The following is a 15,932-nucleotide window of genomic DNA, read 5'->3' as shown; positions in this document are numbered from 1 at the left end:
AGCTCAATGTCCGATCCTTCTAGCCTAATGCCCGAACTCATGGTACGAAGTCTTCTGTTGATACGTCGACCGATCCTTCAACTCGACGTCCAATCTCCTAACATGTTCCGACCCAACATCTGATTGCACTATTTTAATCTATTTATCTTTCCCTGATTGAAGCTAGTCCTATGTCACTCAAAACGCAGATTGGATCGTTAACTCATTAATTGATTTTATCATCAAAATCCAAGATTCAATAAGTCAAACTAAGAAAAAAAAAAGGAACAAAATTATCTAAATAAATCTAGTTGCTAAGCTAAGAAATATAAAACTAACATATATATATATATATATATATATATATATATATATATATATATATATATATATACAAATAAAAACCTCATAAATCAAATCACAACAGATTTGACATATCTCAACATATAAGGCCATTCTGCCACCTCAAATTGAGACCCAACATTATCCATTACTTTGATATTCCTAGAGTGGAGAGTGAAACGTAGTCCTCAAGTGTCATAAGGTACTCCTCTGCAATGAGAATGATGCAGTAAAATCTAAAACTGTAGATGATGGACCCAGAAAACAAGTTGATAACACACTGAAAGAAATTGAGACCTAACATTATCCATCACTTTGATATTCCTAGAGTGGAGAGTGAAATGTAGCCCTCGAGTGTCATAAGGTCCTCTGCAATGAGAATGATGCAGTAAAATCTAAAACTGTAGATGATGGACCGAGAAAACAAGTTGATAACACACTGAAAGAGCTATCACCAGAACAATGGTAAAGGTAGCCCCATGACAACCGTGCCAGGGTACCTTGGCATACAGACAAGTTTTGCAGAGTACAGACTATATGCAATGTGCTAGGTAATTATCACAGTAACATCAATCATGCTATATGACAATTCAATGTGCTATGGTATCTGCTATGAACCTTAGTTAACAAATGAAGTTAGAAGCAAGTAGATGATCAAAGTAAGTGAAGATAAAACAAACGAGTCATGTCAAACTACCATAAGATATTTTCAACGGCATCACCAGTAATAAAACATGAGAGAACGCAGTTGGGCCATGATATATGACATCCTTACCTGGTTACTGAGTCACCCACTAGAACAGTAAATTCCAGCAATAAATCATGACCAAACAGACATCAATACTTGTGCTCTTTAAAGAATGTTTGGAGAAGTACATTAATAAAGCAAACTACCAACAGAAGTATGTAACATATTCAGGAAACAGAAATACAAATTTGACGACAAAGTTCTTGACATAAATGCAGCTATGGACAACGAACAAAAGCAAACTGATAAAGAAACCAATGCATGAGATAAGAACCATGCTTCAAAAGCTCATTGCTTGCTCAAGAACAGAGAATCGCTAGGAAGATAAGAAGAGGAAGCAAAGTAGATCTTGAAACATGTTTTGGTCATCAAAGAAAACATTTCTTATCATATAATGGCAGTTGCACTTTTTTTTTCAAAGGAAAAAAGATGATTATATTGATTTAAGAGTCAAATACAAAAGGCCAAGCCCTAGCATCAGCTGCTGGGAAGTGGCGTATAGTGTTAGAAGATCTAGGTAAGTGGGTAAACTTTTAACACTTTTGTCAATGAACGGAAAGATAGGCAGTTGCACATTTAACAAAATTTATACAACACTGTAGCACCTGTACAATCGAACACCACCTGGTGGCTGGGAAATCTGCAAGTTGATAGTGTTATGATCCTCTCAGAAGACAAAAAATCAACAGCAGCAAGCAAACAATGGTTTGCACAGTTTCCAAAACAACAGAAAGGCTGTCTTGATCAGCATTTGTCACTATCCCTGTTCATCTCACTAAGAAAAATAATGAAGAACTATCAGGTTGCCACATATAAGCAGAATATGATGGACCATCTATCAAAAAACAAGATGACTATTAAGCTGGGAACCTTCTAAGATGAAAAGGACATTTAAATGTCATCCTCTTGAAGCAGTTAGAGATGATGAATTCTGAATTTTATCAATTATTTTTAGGTAGAAATTCCATGATGGATTACTATCTAGTATAGCTTGTTGACCAAAGGGATGTCCTTGAACATAGAGTTGAACATCATCAGCCATTGTTAGCCCTTCCAAATAAGCACGTAGATCACCTCCTGGCCCTGCATAAGTTCAAAGAATGGAATATGCATAACCCGAGTACATATGATGGAGAGCTGAAAATAAGTCTGAAGACTCACCTAATGAATTGTCATTTTCGTCCGTGAATTTATATGGAAATGGAAAAATAGCAGTGTGTGGCTGCAGAACATAGAAACATGACAGTCATTATTAAATGAGTTACAAGATGCATGGAAGTTAAATAGTTCATCTTACAAGGCCAAATGTTAGAGAACAAGCAGGCAAACTTACAGGATTGCAAATGGCTTTGTAAGGAGAATCATCCACAAGCAATGTGTTTGATGGTGAGTACTCTCCCTTTTCCCACGGAAGATCATGTCCCTCATTGTTCCACAATTTCTTTAGTTCTTTAAGAACCAGTGGTTTATGCATGTTCTCTATTGTTGTATACCCAGTATCCGTGCATTTTGATTGGTCCTGAATACAGACACACATTAAAAAGAAAATGCTGTTGGAAAATTAATCTACTGGCCATATGAATCGAAAACTAATAGCAATCTTTGCACTAATGATTAGCATGCAAAAGCAAAAAGAAACTAATATGAAGCAAATAAATATTAAAATCAACTCACAAAATCGAATTAGGATCTCCATTCAGAAAATAACACAACCTCCAACTGTTAGCTATACTGTAAGCCAAGCCATCCAATAGATGAAAGAACAATCATTTAAGGGATCTACAACCTTTTGCATTGTGGTCCCAAAGAAGATTTTGGCTGAGGAAGAATCATGTCTCTAACTACAAAATTGGTGTTAATTAGTACCCTAAATTTTAGGCTTTCTGAAACAGAAAATAAAAAAACTGGAGGATACACTACTCTTCCAAAGGTTTAAAATTTCTGGATAGGTTCAAGATTATGATAGAATATATCCATCAAAGAACTTGCATTTGAAGAAGATCAAGAATCTAGCTACTTGTTGACTGAGAAATCATTTATGAGAACTAAGTTGTCAATGATGTTAAACAACAATAACTGGCAGTACCAAGGTTGCTTTGGGAGAAAGCAAATGCACTGCATGCTTTCATTCCTACTAGTGAAGGTTTTACCTTCCCTTTAAAACATGGCTGGGAGATCGATGGATTTTCTTTTCTTGGTTCAATTAAATTGCAATGAGTTGCTAATACTGCAGTTAGTGCAAGCGTAACTCTTGAAAATAAATGAAGTCAAGCAAGAGATTAGTGAGGTTAATTGAAAATACAACATAAAATCTAGAAGTTGATTTACTTTTGTTACACACTTTATACATCTCGCTGGTCAAAATTAATAAGAGTGCTCCCTTAATCGCTTTATTGCTGCAATACTCCATTGTTACAAAAATACTATATATATATATATATATATATATATATATATATATATATATATATATATATGTGGTAACTATCAGCCTTCTATGTTATTCACAAAAAAAGTATGTTCATGAAATTTTGATACTTTTTAAAGTGAAGGTTCTAGACTGATTGTATTCCATGGTAAGTGACCAATCAAATGCTAAAGCAAGCCTATGTATGGATGGCAGATTTTTCATATTTGCATTTATCTAAAAGTAACACAGATTCAACTAACTCGATTAACAAGAGGATTCATTGAAAGAGAAACAATTTTCATTATAGTTCAATTCATACCAAGTAAGAAGGTTCATCAACCAATGATGATTTTCAGTGCTGGATGAAAGACCAGAATGGTAGATTGTACTATGCAATGTTTTCCTTTCAAGAATTTCTCTATTGCTAGAAACAGGATTTTTAATGGATTGCCGTTAGAAGTTGTTTTTGAATAAATCATAGAGCTTAATATTTCCTCAAAGAGCTTGCACAAACACAATTATTCAAACTTTTCCAGGTCAGCAATAAGTCATATAAGTATATAAACTTTTTGGAAGACTGATAAATTTCATATGAGCTAGCTATTGAACTCCACTAAGTTAATGTATGATACCAAAACAAAGCAAGAGAGATACTTAAGCTACTTAACAAGTTAAAATGAATGTCTCCTTAATTGCAATATTAAGCTAATGAAAACCAAAAATGTCCTTGGAAATTCCCTTGGATGTGGAAAAATCAGGAAATAAAAGATAATGTAAATTACATGCTTTTCCATAAAAGGAAATGATTATTTCAAAAGCACAAATAAACTAAAGAAACAAAAATTATAACCGTCAATTTTGCAAGACATTTTGGAGTTCTCTTTTTGGCCTTCATCCTAGTGGCTAGGGGTAAATAGTAGTCAAAACTTGGAAGGTGTTGTAGAAACAACTCCAATAGGTCTAGAACACAAAATTCCCCTTCAAAGTTATTTTTTCACCCTTCGTTGTAGCTTTCCCACATCTTTTTCTCAAATGGAAACAGTTCTCCAACATCTTGCTAACCAAATTCAACTTTTAAGTCAAAATCTCTTTTTTCCTTTCAAACAATATTTGCACTTTAAGTTAAGTGAGTGTTTCATAATGGCAAAAGATGCCTAGAAGTTTTCTCCACCTAGAGTTACATTGTTCACCAATAGATTATAAGCTTCTTTCAACAGGAAGAGCGGCAGTCCTTAAGGTGAAGGTTTATTCCGAAAAAAAAAACATATCACAGAGATATGCCAATTTATTTTTTTCAATCATCTTAATTATCAAAAGCTATTATGACAAAGAGCTAAGATTAAAAAACTGCCGAAGATATTCATAAATACCAAAAAGATATTTCTTGTATTGTGTTATCAGATCCATTATGGCTCTGCAGCAATAAAGATTTGATACTCTATACCAACCGTGGCTATTAAGGACATTAGAGAAGCCAGATACTTGGGGATTAACCTTAGTGCTATCCATGTGGCAAAATATGCTAAAACATGCATAAAGTAACAATTTCTTTCTCTCAGTAACATGTTAATGGGATATCATAAGACACTAGAAATAAAGTTTTGAAGAGTTTCCAATTCCTTCTAAACACAACTTCAAAATTTTTTCCTCCCTAAAGTTCCTTGTTACAATTCATGGTTTTGGTTCAAAATCTCACTGTTTACAACACACCGTTACTCAAATGGTCTTCTTTTTTGTTAGACTCTTGCCCCTTGGTCATGCTTTCCAAGCTTTTTTCAAGTTTATGAATACCAAATTGTGTGAAGAATTTGTCTACTCTGACCTCATTTTAGTTTGTAAAGTTAATAATTCTCTGTACTCACAGTTGATGAGTAGATTTTTGTGCACATGTTTCTTGTCATTCTGTACTATGTTTGTCTCTTTTTTTCCTGCCAACAGTAATCACTCAAATTTTGCATGGCTTTTCCATTGTTCTCAACCTTACACCTTAACCCTCTAATTCATATCATACATCTTGAACATGTTATGCCTTATCACATGCACATAGTTTTTGGTAATTTATTATTGTTCAGCATAATGTTGGAAATCCATTTCGTGCTACAGAACAGCCCTGCTTCATCAGCATAACACCTCAATTTATCTTAGGAATATAATGTCATCAGTCTCATGCTTTGGTATTTAACATAATTAGTCATGGCCTCCAGCATTTTTCCACCTAATGATGGATTAAAAACCAATTATTTTGATTCTCAACTTCAAGATTTAGCATCCTTTTTTTTTCACTATGATTTACAAGTATGAATAATTTAGTTAATTATTAAACAAAGTCTTCTAGCTGAAAATTAAATCATAAGCAACTTTCCCCTTTTTTGTTTAATCACAGCCGTGACATTTCAGGGGAAAATTTGTGTCCAGAGTCCAGACAAAAAAGGAATGGAGATGCACCAATAACTGAGAGAATGTAACTGTTCATGCAAGCAATATCATCTAGCAATACACAAGGAGAAAAAAATTTTCTTTTACCAGCATATACCATGTGTTTAATATGCTAACAAGGTAGATGCTAACTAAAATGTTATAGCACATGCAGGGTCAACTGACACCAAGCCAAAGGCTATGAAATGGATACGTCAGCACTCAGCAGTCCATACGCATGTCATAAGCCTTTGTGACCGTATCATGCTTTCAACCAAGGTTTAAAATTTCGTAACATACCGGTGTATCGAGCTTTACTCGGTATACCAAGGTGTACATTGTACCGAGCGATATGCCAGGTGTACCGAGTGATACGCCTATATATATATATATATATATATATATATATATATATATATAATTTTAAAAAAGGAGTGCGTAAGCTCGACAACATTGCCTCCTCTTCTCCTCGTCACCTCATCTACGGCATTTAACGAATGCGGCAAAGACATTGAAGGCCATAGATGTCTTTGACCTTCGACGAAGAACGCGATGAAGGATGTCACAAAGTCGCAGACAAGGCGATGAAGGAGACCACCTCTTCCGTTGCTCTAGCCACCGCCTCCCCTGATCCCCGCGCCTCCAGATCCTCCTCTTTATGACTCTCCTCACCATTACCTCTTGGATCGGGATTGTCAAGGGCGGGCTGCACCGGATCAAGATCAAGAAAGGGCGTGGAAACAAGTTCGCGCCAAGTTTCTCCCGATTCTCGCTCTTCTTCGAACGCCCTCTCCTTCTTCCTTCTTTGATGCTTCTCCATTAGCCTCGCGTAGCTAGGCCGCTATATCAAGCAGACCGCCCGGTAGCGAGCGATCTGCATACTGGTTCACGGGCGATACGATTCGAAATCGTAAACCTTACTTTCAACATCCAGTATAGAATTCTTGTAGGACGACACGTATGAATAACAACAATTGAGTTTTACAAAATAGCTTATGGTGGATCAGAATAGTACTTTAAGCTAATTTAACCCTTTTAACATATCGTTTTCTTACATGGGCTCCTAGTGGGGATGGATTATCGTATGAAATAAAAATAATTGAATGAAAGCTTTTTATAAGCAAAGCACATCCTTAAATAAATACTTCACCAATGTCTAGGACCAACCAAAATCATCGATACCGGTGACATACTCCAATTTTTTATCTTTTATTCTTATTACAAAAATTTCTGACCAACGTCCAAACCTCTCATTGTCAAAATTAATTTAATCATACACCAATACATCACATTATTTCTACTGGCCTCTGTGCTGCCAAATATGATCAGATGTTTCTTTCAGTGTAAACACAATCTTCCTGTTTGTTTGCAGCCCAAACTTTAAATGTTTTTCATGAAACGGACTTGCTACTTCACCAGTTAATGTTTAGATAGTATGACGTGAAACACATTTACTCTAGATAAATAAGGCCGCTACAAAGGAAAAAGATACACATGCATGATCAGATGTTTGAGGCATTTGGTATGAAGATATGGCCGAACACAATGTGGATGATACACAAATCTATCCTACCAGGGCAAGAGGACCCAAAAATTGAACAGGAATCTCTAGCAATAATCATAAAATGATTGAGAGTGCAACATAAAAATTAGATATTTCAAGAAAAAAGAACATGAGATCACTTACCCAACAAAATAACAGTTTATGTCTCAAATTTCCCATGAGAAAATCAACCACCACATCAACATTATATCTGAAGCGAGTAAAACAGAAATGATTTTTCATTAATGTCATGGAGTATAATTAAATGGCACCTCAACAGAGTTGCATCATATGATTAATAATAACAAAACAAAATTTGAAACCAAATCAAAAGATCTTAGAAGTCAAACCTTCTTCTTGAAGACCACACACCCACATGAAATCTCTCAAAACAAAACTTCAGAAAATCATCACAGAAGGGCCTTTTAAAAACTGATACAAAGTGCAAGAAACATCCACCAGCAGTTACAACTTGCAGCCATTGCCTAAAGCAAATTTATTAATAGTAATTAAATTCAAAAAGATATTTTACCTAATTTTCCTCCAACTCTCCTATGTGCTTTATGAGCATAATGATACTCCTGATTGATATCAGCAAGTAAACCATTCAAATCAAGAACGATTAGCTTCTTCCTAGAAGAACTCAACAATGTTTCCGTGTCAGACAAGGCTGCTAAATTTGAACTCTGATCCCGGTCCTTGGTCACATCAGAAGAGACATCTTTCACAACATGATTCACTGATGAAGGAGCATGTTCTTTCACATGAACAGCATATGAATCATTACACCTGTTTTTAAAGTCCAAAGAATTCTTTTCATGAACGGCTGATTGCCCACTCTCTGATCCATCTCCACTTCCTAGTTTAGATGCCTCCCTAGAGTGGATTAGTGATGAGGCATCCCTGAGAACTTTGTTTTCTAATTGGAACAATAGAGTAGCACATTCGTCCTTCTGACCAGCAGGAAGCAATTTTGGGCTTCCTTCTGCAGCAACATGCTGACCATCACCAGAGTTATGGAAACAACTCTCAGTCTTCTTTATTACTTCACTGGTGGATGTTGCTTTGGCCTTTATGTCACATTTCACCTCCATAATTCTCCTAACTTCATCTGATGAAGAGACCCTACTAAATTCATTAGCATCAACAGATGCAGCAACTGGCTGCAAGGTACAAGTTGATGTTACGTCTGAGCAGATATGTTGAATGTCATATGAAAAACCACTTAAACTTATTTCTTTTTTTCTGCTCTTTTCAAACTGGATAGAATAGGCTTCCAGCTGGTATGAGTTTGAAGATAACTCAGGTGATAAATTGGTTTCAATTGGTAAAGCTTGATTAGCAAGTTTATTAGAATCACTATCTTCCATATCAATCTTGCATGCCACATTGTTTTTGATGTCATCAAGAGACTCAGAGATTTCAGGTACAGTTGCAAGGTTGAGTGCTGATTCTGTATGTTGAAACATGTCCATTTTAGAGTCAGTAAAGGATTCAGTCCCAACATGAGTTTCTTTCTCCACTGATGATGCTTGATTGCTAGTAAGAGATGTTCCATCGCGACCCTTCAGGATTGAGACCATTTCAAAAATCCCAGACAAAGAAACAGCAGAATTAGTGTCTGACGAATTCTTCTTCCGTCTCCTTTGGTACACTATGCAATGCTTCAAGCTGGCGTCTTGCAATATGGAATTGGAACCATCCTCATGTACTACACTTGTTTGGGCAATATCATTATCTGCATTTTTGACAAATTCTTATAGTTAGTTACAAAATTTTGACTGCTATTAATGGATGCTTTAACAGTATTCTCGCTTGGTGCATGTACCAAATAAGAATTATTAACAAACACCCTAATTCCAGAAACTTGAGTATCTTGGTTAACTTTAATGACAAAAGAGCTATCTTCACCTTTCCTAACGGCTGCTTTGTTTTCATCCATATAGGTTAGTTTGACATCATGCAAACTTGAGTGACTTTTATTGCCACCAGTTAACCCAACTATGTTATCGACTATTAGGTAAGAACAATTATTACCAGGGGTTATGCTGTGCTTCAAGTCCATATCAATAAAGCCTGATGTTGCTATACTATCAGGAGAACAGTGAGTTAGTGTGTCAGGCAATGATGTAGAACTAACCTCTTTTAGTGAGACACTTAACTTCTCTTTCTGATCAGCAACAACATCAACAACAATAAGGCTATAAGTCTCAACTATTTGGGGTCAGCTACATAGATCTTTAAAAAATCAGTATGAAAGTTCACTTTAAAAAAAATCAACAAATCAACTATTTGTTGATTTTTTATGATCAGCACATATCACTTTAAAAAACTCATCTTTCTCAGCAATTGATGAAACTTGATTATCAGCAACAGACACTGTATGAAGGTTCTCATTCTCAAACTTCCTCTTTGAGGATCTCACAACAATTGTCACCTGTTCCTAGAGGTTTGTTATCGTTCCAGAGTTTGGTCAGATGGTGTGGCTTAGTATTTACTTTTCCCTTTTAAAATCCTATCAATCCTTTGAAAGTCCATTGTCCCTTCAATATTCATTGTGTGTTTCCTGTTCTCCATAACATTCTCATGTGGTACACCTCTCAAATCTTTCTGACATGTGCTCAGAATTTTTCTTTAGTCTACTTGAATGAGATCTATGACCTACAGTATAATAGACAAAGTTCTCGTTCTTCTCATTCTATGGTGATTACTGCTGTGGAATTTAAAGAAATACATGAGCAGACTGTGCAGGGCAAGAAATACGTACTGACACAGACTTGGATGGCGATATGAATTTTGATAGAGAAAACAATGGGAGTAAATAATAACAATAACTTGGGTTATGTCATGCTGAATCATATATATAGCTCCAGAATTTTGACCTACCACCATCGGACTCCTCAGAATATTTCTCAAAGAAGATCATGTCAACTCAAAAAGAAACATCACTTTTATCAACCAGAAGATTATTCTAACATAATGAAAAAATAAAAAAATAACCCTTCTGGAAGTCATGTTCAAGTTATATGATGATTTCAGACAATCAAGGTAGAGAGACAAATGCATTGGTTTTTCAGCTTGGACAGAATTGCAGAATGAAGCCCTAGCATACAATCAAAAACCACATTGATTTTTTTTTAAGAAACAGAAAATAAAAAATGAACCATTAAAATGGGCTTCAAGGATTTCAGTACAACAAGGACCAAGGACCTACTTAGTGTTTTATAAGCTAACAGTTCTTCAAATAGCTTATTCATGTGCACAATGAACAGCGTAAAAAAAACTCCAGCCAGTTTTTTTGATCATTATAAACATAAATCTGATAGATTTCTTGTGACACTTATCTATAATTCTTGTAATCTTGTAGCCTTCTCCTACTTGATGTCCTTAAAGGTCAATATTTTTCTATATAGTTTCATATTTAAAGGCCAGCTAACTAACTGCCGAGCTAGGGGGTTCCACATGGTAAGAAGTTCCTGGTATCCGTTGCCCTCCCAATGTTTGTGACATCCCACCATGAAAAAAAATTCAGATATCTATCTAGTTTGATACATCTGAAGACGCATAAGAGAAAGTTCAGCTTGCCCTCGATCCTCCTAAACTACATGCATGTTAATCAACTCAGCTACACAAAATTCTTCTCAAAAGTCGACAATGACCGACTCATCCCAACTACAAAACCTAGAGCAGAGAAAAAGAGCACCGACCCAACAAATTTACCAGATCCACAAAATCGTAAGAAACAAATATATCAAAAGGATTAATGCCACTCAATCCAGCTCTTTCCAACGAAGAAAAAGAAACAACTACTACAATAGCACTCTTGGGAAGGATTTTTTTCATTCAGAAATGAGAATTGTTGACCACAGGTTCATAAAGAGGATTAAACTGACAATTTCACACTTGGACATTGAGCTCGTCAGTGATCTTTTCCATGGACTACAAGACTACGACTAGAATACAAGTCACCAACGAGACAGCCCTTTTATCGGAAGCCCGAACGCAAGCAAGAGAACCAAGCTCCAAGTACCTAAATCAGCTGCGCGATTTCATGACAGAGTACCAAATAACTCGCAAAAAGAACAAGAAAAGATGAGCATGGAAGACCCAATTGCCAATCGAGATTGAGAATTCGACGACACGGAAACGTTCGACGAAAGGGGAGTCGTGCTCTCGCATCGCACCTGAGGCGAGGGTTTTCCGCTTCTTCCCCATTGCTTTCTCTTTCTTCCTCCTAATAAAAATCCCTCCTCTTTTTATCTTCCCCATTTTATTTCGGGATTTTGTTCGCGGATTCGCTCCTTCGCCAGCCTTAAATTGATCCTTCGCATTGTAGCTTAACGTGGTCTTCACGAAAAAGATACGACGCATAGGGGAAACTTTCGTATCTGTGCGCTGGGATGCGCCACCGTCGCATTGATTGCCTTTCCTTAGTTGCTTCTCTTCGACAATATCCGTTCGACTTCATCCCATAAGAGCCGTCAAAACACTGCTCCAGGTCTCATCACCGTTCTGAATCGACGGTTTCGATTTCGGAATCGATCATTTTAAATTTTTAAAATTAAAAATCAGAATCTAGTAAATATCGATTTTAAATTATAACCAAAATGAATTATTTTTGTTCGATTTGAACAGTGTTGAATCTTAGATTTTAATAATAAAATTATTTAATGAATTAATGATCTAATCTATGTATTAAGATAAGTGAGGTAAGACTTGTTAGTTTGGCAAGTCCCATAGTCCCACATCGAGAAAATTAGACTTGTTGTCTCGTCTTGGAATTATAAATAAGGGCCTGGGCTTTGAAGTCAGATGTATCATAGGCAGCACAAGAGGCACCACAAGAAAACCTGCTTACGGTTTGGGTTTTTCTTGTTTAGTAAGCTGAAGGTCAATTGACCGAACCACGTATATCTGGTGTTCTGGTGTTCTTGTCGCTTTTATTCTTTCCACTTTATTGTCTTTGTTGTGTTGCCAAAATTATCCTTTGGTAAATTTCCTGGGGCTAGCTCTAACAAACTGGTATCAGAGCCTGGTTCTGGGATCTTTTGGCAACGATGATAATAACAAAGATTGTTGTCGAGAAATTCGACAGAAATGTCAACTTCGGCTTGTGGCAACTCAAGATGGAGGTCATTTTGGTTCAAGACGGAGTTGATTTGGTACTATAGGGAGCCGAGAGCATTCCAGATGATATGTCAAAAGAAGAGCTTGCGGGTATGGATAAGAAGGCCCGATCAAGCATCATTCTAAATCTCTCTAATGAGGTTTTACAGGAGGTAGCTACGGAGACTACGGCTAAGAGCATGTGGGACAAGCTTAAAGCCTTGTACATGAAGAGTGTTGAATCTCGTATTTTGATGATGAAACTACTTGATATATGTTTATGATTTAATCTGCGTTTTGAGTGACGTAGGATGCTTTGATCAGGATGAGACAATTAAAGCAAGAAAATCATGTTATGCCGGAGGAACATGTCAGAAGATTGGACGTCGGGCCAGTGGATCGGTCGACGTATCGATAGAAGGCTTCGGGCCGTGGACTCGGGCATCGGGCCAAGAAGAGCGGGTATTGTGCCAAGGATATCGGAGTTGCGGAGCCAACTGGCCGATTGGGCAATAGGCCGCAGGAAAGGACGATGCGCCGAAGAATCGGACGAAGCGTCGAGGGACCAATGACATGCTGGACAACTTGGTTAATTGCTTAGGATTAATTGTCTCGATCGAAGTTTTTATTTTGAGTGTGCAGGATTGACTACGATGAAAGTAAGACAAGCAGCAGAAGTTGCGCCGGAGTCAAGTTCATGATCATGTTGGGAGTTCGAGAGTTCGACGGAAGTTCGGACGGTCGTCGGAGGTTCTGTGAGAACAGATCCGAGAAGTCCAGAAGCTTGCCAAGCGAAGCTCATCGGAACTCGCCAAGTGGATCATCGCAAAGTCCAGGAGTTTGCCGGAAGTCCGCAGGAGCATCACCGAGGGTTCATCGGATGATCGACGGAAGTTCGCCGGAAACTCGCCGGAAGAAGCGATTGACGCACCGAAGCAAAGCTGCAGAAATTGTCTTAGATTTAATCGTAGTTAGCACGTTGATTAAGTTGGAAAATGGGAGGTGATCCCATTGGCTTAATCTTGGGGCAATTGGGCCCCTGAAAGACTGAAATTGGGCCGAATGGAACTAACCATTCGGACCCTGATTGCACCAGGAGGTGCAACCGTCTAGGCCAGGAGGTGGCACCGCCTGGGCTAAGCCTCCCAGCGAGACTGGGCGGTGCAACCTCCCCAGCCAGGAGGTGGCACCGCCTGAGCTCAGTCTTCGAGCAAGACTGGGCGGTGCAACCTCCCTGACAGAGAGGTGGCACCGCCTGAGCTCGGTCTTCGAGCTCTGGCAGAGAGGTGCAACCGCCTCAATCAAGAGGTGGCACTGCCTGGGCTCAGTCTTCGAGCTCTGCCAAGCGGTGCAACCTCTCCAGTCAAGAGGTGCAACCGCCTGATCCCGGAATTCCGGGATTTGATCATTTTGAGCTCCAAATTTGAATTGGGTTGGGGCCTATAAATACCCCACCCATTCAGCACTGAAAAGATACAAAACACACACTTGAAATCTTGCTATCTTTCTGTGTTTCTTAGAGCTCAAAACTGCTAGTTCTCCTCTTTCTATTCTTCAAGTTTGAGTTGTAAAGAGAGGAGAGAAAACTTCTGTAAGGGTTGCTCCTAAGCCCGTCAAAAGGAGTGAATCTGTAAGAGGGTAGTTGGCCTTCGCCTATTGAAGGAAGGCTTCTAGTTGACGTCGGTGACCTCGTCGGTGGAGGAAGCCAAAAGTGGAGTAGGTCAAGACTGACCGAACCACTCTAAATCTCTGGTTTGCTTTCATTTTGAGCACTTTATCATTACTGCAAACCTCCTACATAGCTACTGCTCTCTGTGCTTTTACGAACAAGTTTCTAAGTTCTGTTCTTTTCAAATCTACATTCAGACGTAAATCTGTGTTTTCGTACGATCTCTACATTGCGGTTTACACTTACGTTTTGATTCTATTTATAACTGTAAACTGTCTTCTGCGCTTTTACGAACGAGTTTCTTTGCAGTTTACGTTTACGTCTTGATTCTGTTTATAACTGCAAACTGATTTCTGCGAACAAGTTTCTTTGCAGTTTACGTTTACGTCTTGATTCTGCTTAGACGTAAAACTGTGTTTTAGACGTAAACTACTTTTAAACGTAAAACTACGTTTAGACGTAAAACTGCGTTTAGACGTAAACTGCATTTAGACGTAAAACTACGTTTAGACGTAAAATTGCGTTTAGACGCAAACTGCGTTTAGACGTAAAATTATGTTTAGACATAAAACTATGTTTAGACATAAAACTGCGTTTAGACGCAAACTGCACTGCGCTCAGACGCAATCTGATCTTAGACGTAAACTGCGCTTAGATGCAAACTGCGCTTAGACGCAATCTGAGTTTAGACGTAAACTGCGCTTAAACGCAAACTGTGCTTAAACGCAATCTGAGCTTAGACGCAAACTGCGCTTAGATGCAAACTGCGCTTAGACGCAATCTGCATTTAGACGCAAACTGCAAACTGCATAAATTGCGCTTAGACGCAAACTGTGTTTAGACATAAACTGCACTTAATCATAAGTAATCTTAGAATTGGCTTTTGCATCAAAATAGTTTTTATCGAACGAACGCAGCTTTCATTTTTAATCGCTGAAAGATTTTCGCTGCACTAATTCACCCCCCCCCCCTCTTAGTGCTCTCGATCCTAACAATTGGTATCAGAGCGGGGTATTTCTCACTTCGGATTTACACCCGAGAGAAATGGCTCTTCAAGAGGGCTTTTCGGTCTTTCGTCCATCGTTCTTTAACGGATTGGACTACACTTATTGGAAAACTCGAATGAGAGTTTTCTTGATTTCTCTAAATCTGGATTTATGGAATATCGTTGAAAACGGTTTTCAACTTCCCTCTAAACCGACGAACGAATGGTCGGATTTAGAGAAGAAGTATTTTTCTTTAAATGCAAAGGCTATGAATGCCTTATTTTGCGCTTTGGACAAAAATGAGTTCAATCGGGTTTCTTTGTGCGAAACGGCTTTCGATATTTGGCGCACTCTTGAAATCACGCACGAGGGAACTAGTAGAGTTAAAGACTCGAAAGTTAATATTTTACTGCATGATTTCGAGCTTTTTCATATGAAACCAAGCGAAACCGTTGTTGACATGTACACCCGTTTTACTGATGTCGTCAATGGTTTAAAATCACTTGGTAAAAGCTTTTCGGATTTTGAACTCGTTAACAAAGTTTTGCGCTCACTTTCTAAAACTTGGGATTCAAAAGTAACTGCTATTCAAGAATCAAAAAACTTGAACCAATTTCCACTTGAAGAACTAATTGGTTCATTGATCACATATGAAATGACGTGCAATGCACATGATGAACATGTTGAACACAATCACCTTCCAAAGAACAGGAAGGATTTGGAACTCTGGACAA

General features: G+C 37.8%; 1 protein-coding gene across 1 annotated transcript; it reads right to left on the bottom strand.

Moving 5' to 3' along the window:
* Positions 1-1,618: 1,618 nt before the first annotated feature.
* Positions 1,619-11,872, bottom strand: LOC135648602 (uncharacterized). The gene is made up of 7 exons (XM_065166425.1): positions 11,622-11,872; positions 7,970-9,175; positions 7,788-7,869; positions 7,582-7,648; positions 2,403-2,588; positions 2,231-2,291; positions 1,619-2,152 (listed from the first exon to the last, which is right to left on the bottom strand). Exons 1-7 carry the CDS (start codon positions 11,806-11,808, stop codon positions 1,968-1,970), a joined length of 1,974 nt encoding a protein of 657 aa, XP_065022497.1. The 5' UTR covers positions 11,809-11,872; the 3' UTR covers positions 1,619-1,967.
* Between the last annotated feature and the right edge of the window lie 4,060 nt (positions 11,873-15,932).

This window comes from Musa acuminata, chromosome BXJ3-9 (genome assembly GCF_036884655.1).
Source record: "Musa acuminata AAA Group cultivar baxijiao chromosome BXJ3-9, Cavendish_Baxijiao_AAA, whole genome shotgun sequence".
NCBI classification, from domain to species: domain Eukaryota; kingdom Viridiplantae; phylum Streptophyta; class Magnoliopsida; order Zingiberales; family Musaceae; genus Musa; species Musa acuminata.
Note: the sequence above shows the minus strand (reverse complement) of the source record. Positions and strands in the feature narration are given on the sequence as shown.

Coding starts and splice junctions, on each gene's coding strand:
- LOC135648602 (XM_065166425.1), bottom strand. CDS start 11,808: ATGCGTCGTATCTTTTTCGTGAAGACCACGTTAAGCTACAATGCGAAG. Junction 7,649..7,787: donor GTGTGGTCTTCAAGAAGAAG/GTTTGACTTCTA, acceptor TACTCGCTTCAG/ATATAATGTTGATGTGGTGG. Junction 2,153..2,230: donor CGAAAATGACAATTCATTAG/GTGAGTCTTCAG, acceptor GAACTTATGCAG/GGCCAGGAGGTGATCTACGT.